This window comes from Rhinopithecus bieti, unplaced genomic scaffold, assembly GCF_001698545.2.
Source record: "Rhinopithecus bieti isolate Rb0 unplaced genomic scaffold, ASM169854v2 scaffold_70890, whole genome shotgun sequence".
Taxonomy (NCBI): domain Eukaryota; kingdom Metazoa; phylum Chordata; class Mammalia; order Primates; family Cercopithecidae; genus Rhinopithecus; species Rhinopithecus bieti.
In genome coordinates, this window is record NW_016827312.1 from 1,028,816 (window position 1) to 1,044,037 (window position 15,222).

At 36.9% G+C, this 15,222-nt stretch overlaps 1 protein-coding gene across 1 annotated transcript in view; it reads left to right on the forward strand.

The window, feature by feature from the left end:
* WASL (WASP like actin nucleation promoting factor) overlaps positions 1-15,222 on the forward strand; it is a 64,886-nt gene that overhangs the window by 26,653 nt on the left and 23,011 nt on the right. The window contains 1 exon segment of the mRNA XM_017863763.1: positions 14,764-14,898. Coding sequence (XP_017719252.1) covers positions 14,764-14,898 — 135 coding nt within the window.

The following is a 15,222-nucleotide window of genomic DNA, read 5'->3' on the forward strand; positions in this document are numbered from 1 at the left end:
AAGTGCTTGTCCCTGGAGAGAGGCATTGAGTCTCTAACACTTGGAAGTATTGGGTTTGGGTAATGGGTGGTACTGGCAAGGTAGATTTGTCATATTTATACAAGCCAGCAAAAATCCCATTAAAATACACTGCATGATGATTAATTTGGTTTCTCACTGACCTAAACTTGCTTTAGATGCCATTGTTCAAAATGTTTACTCTACTGTACTGAAGTGCTTTTTTAGTTACAGCTACAATCTGAGATTTGCACATAATAAAGGTGTGAATGTTATCTTTCTTATTTTTGGAAGTCTGGGCTTTTTTTAGATTCTCTTTAATTGACCAACATACTGAAAATAAAAGAAATACTAGTCTTTTCATTACTAGCTTCTGTTGGTTAGTAATAGAGCCTTAAAATGATCTGATTAGAAATGTCACAACTGATGCATCTGATAATATGAATATCATAATTAGCATTTAATAATGCATACAATGCCAGTGTTTTAAGTACTTTATGTGTATTAACCCTGTAATAAGGAACTTTATATGTATTAACTGAAGTTAGTCCCATTTTATAGATGGTAAAACAGAAATAGGGTAATTTAGTAATTGCTTAAAACCACATTGCTAATAAGTGGTGGAATCTGTCCCAGAGTCTGTGCTTTCAGTCGTAACACTCTTCTTCCCTGGAACATTCCTGATGCTTTGCCCTCACTTGTGTCCAGTTAGAATTCAGGGCTCCCTTCTTAGCCTTCCCAGAACACTTCTATTCTTGCTTTCATACTTATATCATACTTTGTTATAATTATTATTATTTTCGTTATGTTTTTTGAGGCACAGTCTTCCTCTGTCACCCAGGCTGGAGTGCAGTGGCGATCTTGGCTCACTGCAACCTCTGCTTCCCAGGTTCAAGCGATTCTCTTGCCTCTGGGATTGCAGCCGCCCACCACCAAGCCTTGCTAATTTTTGTATTTTTAATAGAGGCGTGGGGTTTCGCCATGTTGTCCTTGCTGGTGTTGAACTCCTGGCCTCAAGTGATCCACCTGCCTCAGCCTCCCAATGTGCTAGGATTACAGGTGTGAGCCACCATGCCCAGCCTACAATTATTTTTCTAAACATATCTCCTTTTCTAGGTTATTAACATCTTGGAGACAGAGACCTTCTCTTAATCGTCTAAGATGATTAAGGTAATAAATAATTGTTAATTGAATTAATGCTCTGTTCAGATTTAGTCTCTAGGTTAGCCAGACATTTTATGAGTAAATATGATTTTTTAAATTATTTTTATTAGGAACATTCCTTTGTGTAGTTATTCCAACTTTGACCTTCTCTTGACCTTATAAATTCCGTATCTTGTTCTAATAAGTTATTTGCGTAAGATTATCCCTAGGACTTCCCAGAGCATTATTGTCCAATAGAACTTTTTATGATGCTGTCCAATATGGTAGACATCTGATTATTGCACACTTGAAATGTAGCAGGTGTGACTGAGAGACTACATTTTTAACTTTTATTGGAATAGCCATTTGTGGCTAGTGGTGACCTTATTAAACAGTACAGCTCCAGAGAACAAAAGCAAGATGAGTCCAGAAACTAACGGTACCCTCCCGCCTGCCCCTGCCCCCCAAGCCACCCAGCTTTGGAGCTTACCTAGAGAGGACAGTAATAATGTAAAAGATCTGTGTGGACTGAAAGTGAAATCATTCCCAATTAATTTATACATTCTAAAAAATAGAGAACATTTAAGTTATTAATTCTCAATCTCAGCTGACTGTAACCTCTGTCTCCTGGGTTCAAGCATTTCTCCTGCCTCATCCTCCTGAGTAGCTGGGACTGGGACTACAGGCGCCCACCACCTCACCTGGCCAAATTTTGTATTTTTAGTAGAGACGGGGTTTCATCATGTTGGACAGGGTGGTCCTCAGGTGATCCACTCTCTTTGGCCTCCCAAAGTGCTGAAATTACAGATGTGAGCCACCACACCCAGCCTTAAGTCTCTTAAATTGTGAATACAATGTATATCTTAAAAACAAAACTTGAGAAACGTTCTTGGGTTCTTCAGTGGGTTTTTGTTGTTGTTGTTGTTGTTTGTTTGTTTGTTTTTTGGTGGGGAAGGTATCTAGCTCTTGTGTATAATGTACGGGAGTGTCTCAAATGTTGTAGTCTAAGTTCTTAGGTTGTATGTTGAATTTAAACTGTTACTTGTTACAAAGTTCTTTACCTTTACTTCATGCCTTCAAAAGCTCATATTTAAATAAAGTGTCTCGCAAAATGCAGTGTATTTTAATGGGATTTTTGCTGGCTTGTATAAATATGACAAATCTACCTTGCCAGTACCACCCATTACCCAAACCCAATACTTCCAAGTGTTAGAGACTCAATGCCTCTCTCCAGGGACAAGCACTTGTGCTAAGCTCAATGACTTTGATTGTACATGTCAAAGTCAAACAAACTAAAAGTGCTTATTTCTATAAAATATATGTACATCCCTGTGACTGTCCTTCAGTGCTTATTAGATCATTCAATTGCTGAATATAGAATAACAAATATGGAAGACAAAAATTTTTAATTCGCTTATTTTTATTAATCATGTTTAAGAGTTTGAAAGTCTGCAAGTTTGTAAAAGAAATCAAAGACTTTGTCCTTCGTTATAGACCGGCTATCTCCCTATTGTAGCCAAAGTTTGCTTTTTATTACTTTAAGTCCCTGTAGGCCCTGTAGTATGTTATTCAGCAATGTTTACGTTTGATTTTTTAGGGGGAAGCTAAAGAGCTACTCAAAATTCTTCCTAGGTTACTGTTTCTAGGTCAGAAAGGTGATTTTGTTGTTGTTATTGTTGTTTCAGACTTGCACCATAATGTGATTTGAGTAGGTCTTTTTTTACGTGTATTTTTTAAAATCAATTTTTAATTTTTGGAAAGCTAAAATATCCACATGGTTTAAAAATCCCACAGTGTGCAGGCGCCTGTAGTCCCAGCTACTGGGAGGCTGAGGCAGGAGAATGGCGTGAACCTGGGAGGCGGAGCTTGCAGTGAGCCAAGATTGAGCCACTGCACTCTAGCCTGGATGACAGAGCAAGACTCCATCTCAAAAAAAAGAAAAAAGAAAAATCCCACAGTGTGAAAAAAAAGTGATGTTTCTCATTTATCCAATCCTTCATTTGCCTAGTCATTTGTTCTCTGACAAAATACATGCCCACACACAGAATGTCTAAACAACTGTTACTAGTTTTGTCTCTTTTTCATAAGGTTCTGTGCATACATAGGCAAATGTAAGTTATTTATTCTTGTTTGTGGTATTGTGTATAGATGTTAGTATGTGCTACCCTTCCTTTTACATCTTGCCTTTTATTCAGATACCAGTGTATCTTGTTCATCTTATCATTACTTGAAGAACAACTTAGTTTTTTTGGTTTGTTTGTTTTTGTTTTTTGCAGCTGTATGGTATCCTGTTTATATAGCTAAACTGTGCTTTATTTAATAATTGGGTATTTTTCTTGATGACCAAAAAAATTCCAGTAATTTTAGATAATTTTAAGATTCTGAAGATTTGAATTAATGATTTAAAATAATGATTTTGATAGAAGTCATTGTAAAGTATGTTACCCCTTTACCCTGATTTAGTTAAATAGATCAAACAGGTAACTGAACTGATTTTAATTCTTATAAACTGGTTGTTGGGAAGCAGGTTTTGGGGTAACCATATATTTTGTGCTAGGTGAATATAGAAATTAGTCAGGGCCCTATCTTCAAGGAGTTGACAGTCTGCTGAGAAGACCTAAGTGAACAGATTATAATACAGTAACTGGTGTAGTGAAGGTTCCTAGGCACTATGGGAACCCGTACTGAGGGAAAGGTGGGTTGGGAGGTTCTTGTCACAGGTGAGCAGTGGCTAGTGACTATCTGGGGGTAAAAAGAATTTACCAAGACAGTTGTGGGTACAGAAAGGCAGATTTCTTTTTTTTTCTTTCTTTTTTTTTTTTTTTTTTCTTTTGAGACGGAGTCTTGCTCTGCCACCCAGGCTGGCGTGGCAGTGGCCGGATCTCAGCGTCACTGCAAGCTCCGCCTCCCGGGTTTACGCCAGTTCTCCTGCCTCAGCCGTCCCCCGATGTAGCTGGACTTACAGGCGCCGCGCCTCGTCGCTGCCGGCTAGTGTTTTTGTATTTTTAAGTAGGACAGGGTTTCACCCGTATTAGCCCAGGATGTCCTCGATCAACTCCTGACCTTGTGATCCGCGCCGTCTCGCGCCTCAGCCATAGTGCTGGGATTACAGGCGTTGAGCCACCGGCGCCCGGCCAGAAAGGCAGATTTCTTAGAGACAGTATGAAAATATGTTGCAAGGGTGCAACAGACAGGTCAGCAAGAGAGGAGCTGACTGTCAGGATACAAAGGCTTGCTGGAGATTTTATAGAATGGTGCTTGTGCTCTATACTGAAGAGGGCTTTGTGCGGTACTGATAACAAGGTTGCAGTGAGCTAATTTCTATCAGCCAAGGGTCTGCTAATAGCTGAGCTCAGGAAGATCGTGAGTTATTTGCGCAGAAGGACTGTGTGTCCTGGACCATGAAGAAAGGCAGACTTACAGCTTATCTGCTTTCTCTTTTTGCTTTCCCTGGGTCATCTTGCCAGCTTGACTCCACTCCCAAATTAGGACTTCACAGTTCCCATGGGCAACGTCATAGCTGAAGTTTGAACAGTGACCAAGTAAAAGGAGAGTCAGAGAGAGTACTTCACTTTTGGGAGCCTGGATTTCGACATAAAGGATCAGGATATGAGACAGGGTAATGACTTCTAAGACAGTCCCATGTGACTTCAGCATATGATGTGGTAGATGACAATGAGGCTGCAAATTTCTTTTTATGATCAGAAACATTATTTCACCAATATGTTGCACTGATCAGACCACATGTAAAATATTGACTTCCTTTTAACAAGGGTGACCAAACTATTAAAGGGATTCACAAAAACTAGGTCAGATGAGGAGTGATCAAAATAAATTTTACCTTAAAAAGAGATGATGTGACAAGTAGAGTTTTAGTGGAACATTGCTGTGGAAGTGAAAATGTTGCTGCCACTACACAGAAATAAGTATGCTGTAACTGGAGGACGTGGTATATACCTTCAAAGTTTTTGCCTTATTGTAGCTAAAGTACCTAGCATTATGCCTGCCACATAACAAATGCTGAACAGATGCTTGAACGATAGAAAAAAAATTCACAACCTATGGGTGGCAATTGCCAGGAAAACAGGTTTAGATGAAGTGTTTAAAATTTTCTAATAGTCAGATGTTCTTACTGCTAAAACAATAAGACAGTTTTTCCCCCAAGTTGTGAGTACCCCATTTCAGCAAGCATAAGCAAATGTTATGTAATCATCTGTTAAAAATGGGACTGGGCATGGTGGTATGCCTGTAATCCCAGCACTTTGGGAGATCAATGCAGGAGGATCACTTGAGGCTAGGAGCTGGAGACCAGCCTGGACCACATAGTGAGACCCTATCTCTTAAAAAATAATAATAGTAATGTTATATGAAGGATTCTTAAAACATTGAATATAGAAGACTCTCCTCCTTCCACATAAACACTCATTGTCATTACCCACCTATCTTAGTGTTTTTGTGTTTTTTTGAAGTTGCTTGGCTTTAGTTTTCTTAAGTGGATAAGATCACTATATGTTCAAAAGTTGTTTCATTAAGTGTGGTTTGGCAAAATGAATATATTGGCTTAGTTGTTTGCTTTCTTCATATACAAAATTCTGTTGTTCTGATTGATGCATCATTTTCTTACCCCAAGCAAGGCTAATCCAGGTTTTGTGGCCTGAAGCTTATAATTTGGAGGGGCTCTCCTTAAGAAAAATAATCCAAAATTAAATATAAAAGTGAATGTTTATTTGGTGTGAGAAAAGATCACAACAAATAAAAAATGCCATAAACTTCACAAAATTTAGACAAATAGCTTATTGTTATTATAACTTACTGTGTTTACTATTAATTAACAGCCCAATATATTATACCTCTTTGGTACTTTTTTTTTCTACCTATTGTGGCCATATATTCATTCATCACTTCTTTACATGACAGTTTTATATTTTCTGTAGGAAGAATCTTTTCCTCTTGAACAAGGCTTGACAGAGTACCAACCATGGACCAAATTCAGCCTGCTTGTTTTTATAAATAAAGTTTTTTGTAGCACAGGCATCTCCATATTATCTATAGCTGCGTTTGTGTGCAACAGTGGATGAGTTGAAAGAGATCATATGGTCCACAAAGCCTAAAGTATTAAATATCTGGCTTTTACAGAAAAGACCCCTGCTCTAACATATTTGCTCAAAATTTATTTCCTACTGATAGTTGTGAAGCTGAAAAAAAAGTTTTGAAACCAGTTACTAGTAATGTGATAGCACACCTGTAATTTCCTTCACTTTACATAAAACGTGTTTCTTGCCTGGGGAGAACTTTATATCTCCTTTGTTTGGACCACTGCCCCTGACCCTAGAAGTGTCCATGTAGTTGGATCATAGTATGTCACACCCAGCAGGAGCTGGGCAACACTCATGCAAATCTTTGGGTTAAAGGTTGAGTCTGGATGCATTATGTGGTCCAAGAGGGACGGGGCATTACTGCTAGGAGCTGGGCAGATACAGAGATAGTGCATCCTTGATGGAAGTACCACGATCATCTTCCGGGATAGCTAAACAGGAGCCCCTAGGCATGAGGCTGCAGTTGATGCTGGTCCTGTGTCCCAAAGGAGAGTAATCCAAGCCTTGTAAGGGACTCTACCAAGTAAAATATCCTGAAACTTAAACTTAATTAGCTTTATCGTAAGTTCACCTCTTTTCCCCAGGACAAACAACTTAATGTCTGTTTGGAGATTCTCCCTTCATAAACATCCTTTTTTTCTCATGCACCAGCAGTCCTTTACTTTCTACAACCACTAACACAAGCTCTCCCTCCCTGCCGTTTTCCCTGCCCCAAAATTAAGGTAAAAAACAAACCAAAAGGGAATGTTAGAGGAATACAACTATATGAAGGATATATCATTCTTGGAGGACTATTTAGCTGGCATAGGGCAAAAATATGACAAATTAGGAATTGGGATGAATCACTGATTATATAGTGTATGTTGAGTATAGAATTAGCAGCTGATTGGGAAATGCATCCAAAGCTGTATAATATGTGACCTCTGGCAAATAAATTGAGCTCATCTGTAAAATGACGGGATTAAATTATATGCTTGATAAAATATATGGTGAAATGGTATTAAGTGCTATTTGGCTCTAGCGTTCAGGAACACCCACATCCCACCAGCAACTGCAGTAACTACTTTTCACCCTGTCATCCCAAACTGTTCCCACAGAAGAGTAGTAGCAAAGTTAAAAAACAAAAATCTATCTTTCTCGCCCCCTTCCTTCCTGCCTCCCTCTTGTCTCTCTCCCTCTCTCTCTTTCCCTCTTTCTCTCTCCATCCTGCAGTCGCACTCTCCCTCCCTTCCTGTATTCTTTCTCAATTTTTTCCCCTTATTATCAGGACTTGGGACTCCACTAGTAATGCTAAACTTTGGGCCGAGCACAGTGGCTCACGCCTGTAATCCCAGCACTTTGGGAGGGTGAGGCAAGCGGATTGCCTGAGGTCAGGAGTTCAAGACCAGCCTCGCCAGCATGCTGAAACCCCATCTCTACAAAAATTAGCTGGGCATGATGGCGGGTTTCTGTAATCCCAGCTACATGGGCGGCTGAGGTGGGAAAATCTCTTGAACCTGGGAGGCGGAGGTTATAGTGAGCCAAGATCGTGCCATTGCACTCCTCCACCCTAGGTGACAGCGTGAGCCTCCATCTAAAAAAAAATAAAATTAAAATTAAAAAACAAACTTAATTGGTGAGCTGGGACTCCTAGGGTAACTCCTTTCCAACTTCATTCCCTGAAAATCCAGAACCAAATATCAAGTTTTACCATAATCCATCTGAATTTGCAAGAAACAGAAGGAAAAGGAGGCAGAAGAAAAGAGAGAGGAAAGACTCCTTTTAAGTAGATCCACTTAAGTTACAGAGTAGGGCAGAAGAGAATAAGCCACACCTATGAGCTACCCTTTAACACAGTGTCCTCACCCGTTTGCAAATATAACCCAGTCTATAATGAGATCGGTATTCCTCTCACCTTTATCTATATATGATTATCCTTCCAGTAGTAGGTGGTTAAGGAGAATACATTAAGACTTGCCATTTTTAGTTTTAACATCTAATTTGGATTGTTTACTGGTAATGCTAGAGGTCTGTGCCACATAATAATTTGCAATTTTCTGGATGTATGAATTTAAATCATAGTCAGTATATAAGATTGGTGTGTGATTGTGAATGACCTAAGCCTGCTGTCTAGCACACACCTTTCCATATGGCTTTTGTATATTCAGTTATTTTTTAAATGTTTCCAAACAGGAATGTGCACTGATAATGAAGGGATGTCTAAAACTTTTATGATTTGTAACCACAAATTTGTCCTAACTATACTGGTAGAAATGGAATGGAGGAAGACGTAGAGCCATTTCTTATAGGTCATATGTCTTTTAGTATATTAAAACAATCCCCTATATCTGTTATCTGTTGTTGCAAACAAACCACCTAACCTAATGACTTTGTGACTTAATAGCAGTATCAACATATTTCTCATTCTGTAGATTGAGTGATTGGTCTGCTGGTGACTAATGTCACCAGAATGTAGGGACTGGGCTCAGAAAGGACAGTTGAAGTGGGCTAGGGCCTTGCACCCCATGTGGTCTTTGATTCCAGGTTTTAGGGCAGCTCTTCCAAAAGGGCAAGGCTATAAGGTACAAGTATTCCCGCTTCTCCTTCCATTTACCAATGTCTTTTTGGTCAAAACAAGTCACATAGATACATCCAGCATAAGTGGAGGAAGAGAATATATAAGAACTTGAATCAAGGGCCATTACAAGAATGATGTGCTATTGTTCCAAATCTCCAGTCAGGGTTTCCAAACCGTATATGTCTGTTTGTCTTTAAATCACACAACTGAGCTGTGTTTTGTATTACTTTAACATTAAATCTGTGTCTTCATACCATGACACTCTTCTCTTTCTTATTCCCTACTCCACACAGTTCACCAAACTATCCTATGGTAGGTTGTTTTTTGATGAGTCTGCTTAGAATGCCATTTCCTCCATACTTGCCCCCCACCAACCCTTTGTTCACTTAACTCACCCTTTTTCATTCTTCAGGTAAGCCTTCCTACACTAGTTAGATTTTAATTTTTCTTGCATACTGATTTTTCCTAGTAGCATTTTAATAGTTACTAATGCCAGTCTTCCCATTGACTAGATGTTTTATGAGGACCCTAATTCATTTTTGTGTTTGCTCTCATTTTCATTCCTGTCCTTACCCCCAGTTATCCCAGTCGTTTGAACATGGTAGGTTCTTCATAAACATTTGGTGAACAAATATGTCTGGCTTAGAAATTTTTTTGAAAAGCCGCTAAGATCTAAAAGACTCTTTGTGTTTGGTCCCTGAGATAGCAGCTCTTTTTATCTGGCTCCATTTTTCTTCACTGTTGAGATTCTGTTGGTTACTTTTTGCTTTTGTGGTTTTCCTCCTTCATTCTTCCAGCTTTGCTTTTTTAAAAAATTATTTCTTGTGGAGTCTTTTGTCATTGCCATATTCTTTATAAATTCTGTACTGTTTTTGTTTGTTTTCTCTTTTCTTTTCTGGTTATTTCTCATTGTAGAAATTACCAGGTGATAAGATCCCTTCCCTCTAAAGTGAATTTTTGTGTTTTCTTCTCCTGGATAGTTCTTACTGATACCACTCAGTTGTTGTTCCCTGCCAGATACATTGTTTTTCTTTTTTAAATTTATTATTTCAGTATTGGGTATTTGAGGTGGGCATATAACAGGTGTTGCTACTTTAATTATTTAGAGCATTGCTTCGTGAGATCACTGCATAATAAACTATAAGAATTCAACCAAATTCTTTGCATTTCTTTACTTTTATACTACTTTTTATAGTGTATAGATTAAAATTTTACAGTCATCTCCTAGTATCCGTGGGGGATTAGTTCCAGGACCACCTACAGATACCAAAGTTCACACATACTGAGGTCCTTCAGAACCCACCCATGTGAAAAGTCTGCCCTCCTGTTTTGTGTGTGTCTCATCCTGCTAATAACCATATTTTTCAATCGACATTTGGTTGTGGATGCAGAACCCTGCGATATGGAGTCCTGACTATTTAGTGAAAAAGATCTGCATATAAGTGGACCCACACAGTTCAAACCTGTGTTGTTCAAGGGCCAACTGTATATTCAGAGTAATAATAGGTCATTTCATGTAAATATATCATCAGAGCATCTAGGAATGTGTTTAAATCTTAGCTTTTATGTAATGAGAACACTTAGAATGGATTTTCCAATGTTAGTTTTCAGACATTTGAGGCCATACACATGAGGATACATGCGTACATATTAAAGTTGGAGTATTTGACTGTTAATCTGGGTCAACATGATCATAGAAAAGACTTTATTTTGTTAAGTCATATGATTTTCCCCCCACATTTAGTGTATGTTGAATATTTATTGAAAAAATATTTTTGGCCAGACCCAGTGGCTCACATCTGTAATCCCAACACTTTAGGAGGCCAAGGTAGGAGGATCACTTGAGGTGAGGAGTTGGAGACCAGCCTGCACAACATAGTTAGACCGCATCTCTACAAAAAAATTAGAAAATTAGCCAGTCATGGTGGTGTGTGCTGGTAGTCCCAGCTACTCAGAAGGCTGGGTGAGGTAGGAGGATCACTTGAACCTAGGGGCTTGATGCTGTGGTGAGCGATTTCACTCACCAGTGCACTCCTGCATGGGTGACAGAGCAAGACCTTGTCTCAAAAAGAAAAAGAAAGTATTTTTAAATATTTTCTGTAACAACATTGTATATTTATTAGATTATTAAAATAATTGTAGACAGTTATTCAGTGTTAAGTCATCTTAGTATTTGTTGTAGGCAGTTGATGGCTAAAATCAAGGATCCCTGTGACTCCTAGTATTTTCTAGTCTTTTCCTTGTCTAGCTGATTCTGTAGTCAAAGAAATACCTATTTTCCTGATCTAAAATTCTTATTCTGACCTGTTACATAATGTGGTTGTTCTGAAAATGTGAAAGGAATTTAAACAGTAGAAATGCTGAATGTTTGTGGTTTAAGTCTTACTCAGGGTAGAACTTTCAAGAAAGTTGGTATACATATAGAGGGAATAGGAGGAAGTGGGAGTTTTCTTAGTTTTGGGCCATTGCAGCAGTGGCTAACATATATAGAGGTAGTAATGGCTCTGGGGAGAGGACCACCTTCTCAGGATTGCTGTGGTTGTGAAAGAGAGCTAAGAGTCATACATTTTAATGAATCATTTGTGCTTGTTAAAGTTAGAAATAATTTCATACTTGCAGATACAATACAAAGAACTTCTATATATCCTTCATCCAGATTTGCCAAATGTTTATTACATTTACCCTGTTTTTTTCTATGTATGTATACATACATGTTATTTTTTTTCTGAATAACGTGAGAATAAGTTGCAGACATAATGCCTCTTTATAATATTTCAGGCTTATATATCCTAAAATCAGAGTCATTCTCTTATTGCTGTAGTATTATTATCAAAATCAGAACATGTAGTTTTTAACAAATACTTGTTCACTTGGGGACAAAGTACAGGTGGAGTGGAAGTATAAGTTTGCAGAACTAATTTAAGTGCTTATGGGAATTGCAGTCTTTTTAGTGGTTAAGAAGTCAATACAGAAAATTATTCTGATTTAGAATAAGACCAGTGGAATAACAGAGTAACACAAGGTACACAAACAAGTACTTCAGAAATGTGCCCCCCAAAAAAAAGTCATTTCAACCTAAGGAATCAGAGAAATACTTCAAGTAGACTGTTGCAGAGTCAACCTCAAAAGAGGTAGAAGTGCCAGGCAGAAGGACAGTGGGAGGGAATTCACTTCCTAGAATACATCCCCCATATTCTTCCTGCCCTTGATCATCAAAGTTCTAAGAATGAATATGTTATTACAGTTATTCAGTACTGAAATATCAGGAATACACAAGAGACGACAGATTCTGTTTCTACCAAAGTTGATACAGTACTTTTTTTCCTTTTAATTAGCAGATTTTAACCTTAACATTATTAGGGTAATAAGAAATATATTTTCCTTCCTAAGCACTTGTTCTTAGGTTGTTTTTCATTAATATCTTCTTAATTACAAAAGACAAGAAGGAATGGAATTGATTCATTGTAATTACCTAAAGGAATGGAAGGAATGTCTTTAAAAACTTAATTAAGTCACTGTCAATCTAGAGTGTAGGGATTATTATTTTTATATTGTCTAGCATTAATATACTGTATTAAATGTATGCTAGTTATTCTCATATTCACTGTAATTATTCTGAATTAGAAAAGGCTTTACAAGGTACTGTGGTATGTCATTTTCAGACTGAAGGTAAGAATTAATGAAATAGACACTTATACTGATAATAAGAGTGTAGCAAATATTTGAAAATCCAGTTACTGAAAATTGCTTTCGAATAGTTGTTTTTTTTTTTTTAGTTTTAATGTTTATATTGCAATATCCTGTCTGTGAAAAATTACAGCATTGTTAAGTCTTTATTTCCTTAAGCAAGGTGTTTAACAATTTAAGTTTATCTAAAAGTTTAAATGTTTTTAGTTTGAGGTTTTTTTGTTTGTTGTTTTGTTTTTAAAGTTCACACTATATAGCCACACACATGTGTTTTCAACATGATTTTTTATAAATCATGAATATTTAGTCCTTTGGCTAGCAAGGGTTTTCATAATGGAATTTCAGACCCTATGGAATAACTTTTTTTTTTTTTTTTTTTGGTGAGCTGTTACCTCTTGATTTCTGGTAAAGAGTAGGGAGATTTTAGATCTTCATTTTGGTCCATCTAATTTCCTAATTGCTTTCCTTTTAGAAATGAATGTCTTTTGATAGTACCATACTAAAAAAGACTTTATATGAATTCTCCTTAGAACTAACAAATTTGCTTGTTTGATTTTTGAATTATTCAGCCTGGTATTTGAGACCTTTAGATGGTGTATGCAAGACCCATTTTTCTGAAGTTTTCAGTACTGGCAACAGGATGCGTATGATGCTATCATCCTGATATTGTACACTTGCAAACACAAGTGTGTTTTGAGCAGGCCAAAAAATGTCCCACATTCTTCAGTCTTCTCTTTGAAACCCAGTGTCCCAGTATACACATTTTTTGTTTTTAAGTTATCGTAATTTTTAGTGACTCTTGTAGAAATATTTCTGTTCCTTTGTGTCCTGCTCAGTACTGTGTGTGAAGTTCAAGGTTGAGTTTGGTCTGTAATGTTAAAAACATAACATTGAACATTGTTATCTGAGCAAGTCTTTATGGACTTTTGATCCTCACAGTATACTGATCTTACATTTCTGACTTTAGTATCCAGTTATAAAAGGTTTGTGCATATAATTGTTCTTTGGAATTCCTCTTACCGAAAGAGGGCGGCACCCCTCAGGCGTAGTTAAGTAAACCTAAAACAGCGTATCTCCAAATCTTAATGTAGTCTATTTTTTATTACAGAGCCCAATTCCATTGAACTAAGATACCATAATTACTTAATCAGCTCCTATTTTAGGTTATTTCAGTTCTTCCTCTTTAAAAAAATATATATTTATATGAAATACTTTATTTTATATTTACATTAGAATGCGAAGTATATTCTAAATGATTTTCTTAATTTTTAGTTTAGAAGTGAAATTACTGGATCAGAAAACATAATTACAGCTTTCAGAGGATTTGTAAGTGCTTTATCAGTATATATATGTATCACTTTCATAGAAACTGAAGGTTGAATAGTTACATTCTAGTTATAAAATAAACTTGGGATAAAATTAGTTTATACCTTTTCATGATACAGTCTTGAGACGGAAGGTGACAACATGGTGTACTGGAAAATCCTAATGCCCTGAAGTGTCCATTGCATGTAACCAGTTAGCTTCCCTCTTACACATCTGAAAGGGTTCTATTTAGGGACTATCCTTGGTAAAATTGAGACAGTAGTCTTTCAGATCTTTTTCATATCCTCAGTATAACATTAAAACTATGTGGCCCCTTGTGCAAATCACTTAAAATCTTAAACTCACTTTAGAAAGGAGATATTATAATCTGCCTTCCAGGGTGGTAATACTGCTTTCACGTTTGACTCAGTCCTTGTCTAGATAAGTGCTTAACTGCTTTATAGAAGTTAGCCATTAGTAATACTACTACTTCATTGCTTAAATGTTCACTTTATTGGGAAACAGTATAATAGCGGGGAGTAAGAATGCTAGGTTTGAAGTCGCAAATTGCCTGGATTTGGAATTTCAGCTCTGCCGTTTAGCTGTGTGGTATTGGGCAAATTACACTCTTCACTGTCGGGTTTCTGAAGTATAAAATGAGGTTATCATAGTAATAAAAATTAAGTAAGACAATATTTAAAAGTGATTAACACATTTTCTAACACATTTTAAGCATCAGTAAATGTTTTCAGTGATTATTGTTATGTGATTGTTATATTAGTTCTTTATTACTACATAAGAAATCACTTCAAAAACTAGTGGCTTAAAATAACAATACATGTTTATTATCTCCTTGTTTCTGTGAATCAGGAATTTAGGAGCCGCTTAGCTGGGTGGCTGCAGTCAAGCTGTCAGCAGGGGATGTGATCATCTACATACTATTTTGAACCTAATGGTTATAAATTTTATATTTTGCAGACTATGTCTTCAGCAGTGGTGCAGTTATATGCAGCAGATCGGAACTGTATGTGGTCAAAGAAGTGCAGTGGTGTTGCATGTCTTGTTAAGGACAATCCACAGAGATCTTATTTTTTAAGAATATTTGACATTAAGGTGAGCTTTGATTTGCTTTCACTTTAAACTAGGTGATTAGGTTTTCTATATCAATTACAATTTAGTTTAGATTTGATTATCCTATATGTGATATTTAAATTTGTACATAAACTAATATTAGAAGAGTGAAACTTGGTTTTAGATATTGACATATGAAAATCATGACCAATTGGGAATATGTCTGAAGCCAGAATGTGAATAGTTTCCTATTTCTACTGCTACCATGCATTAAGCCTTTTTTTTTTTTTTTAAATTATGCCTATTGGTTCTTGGGCTTTCTCTACACTCTGTGTTTTTTTAATGATACTCTTTTATTCTATCTTG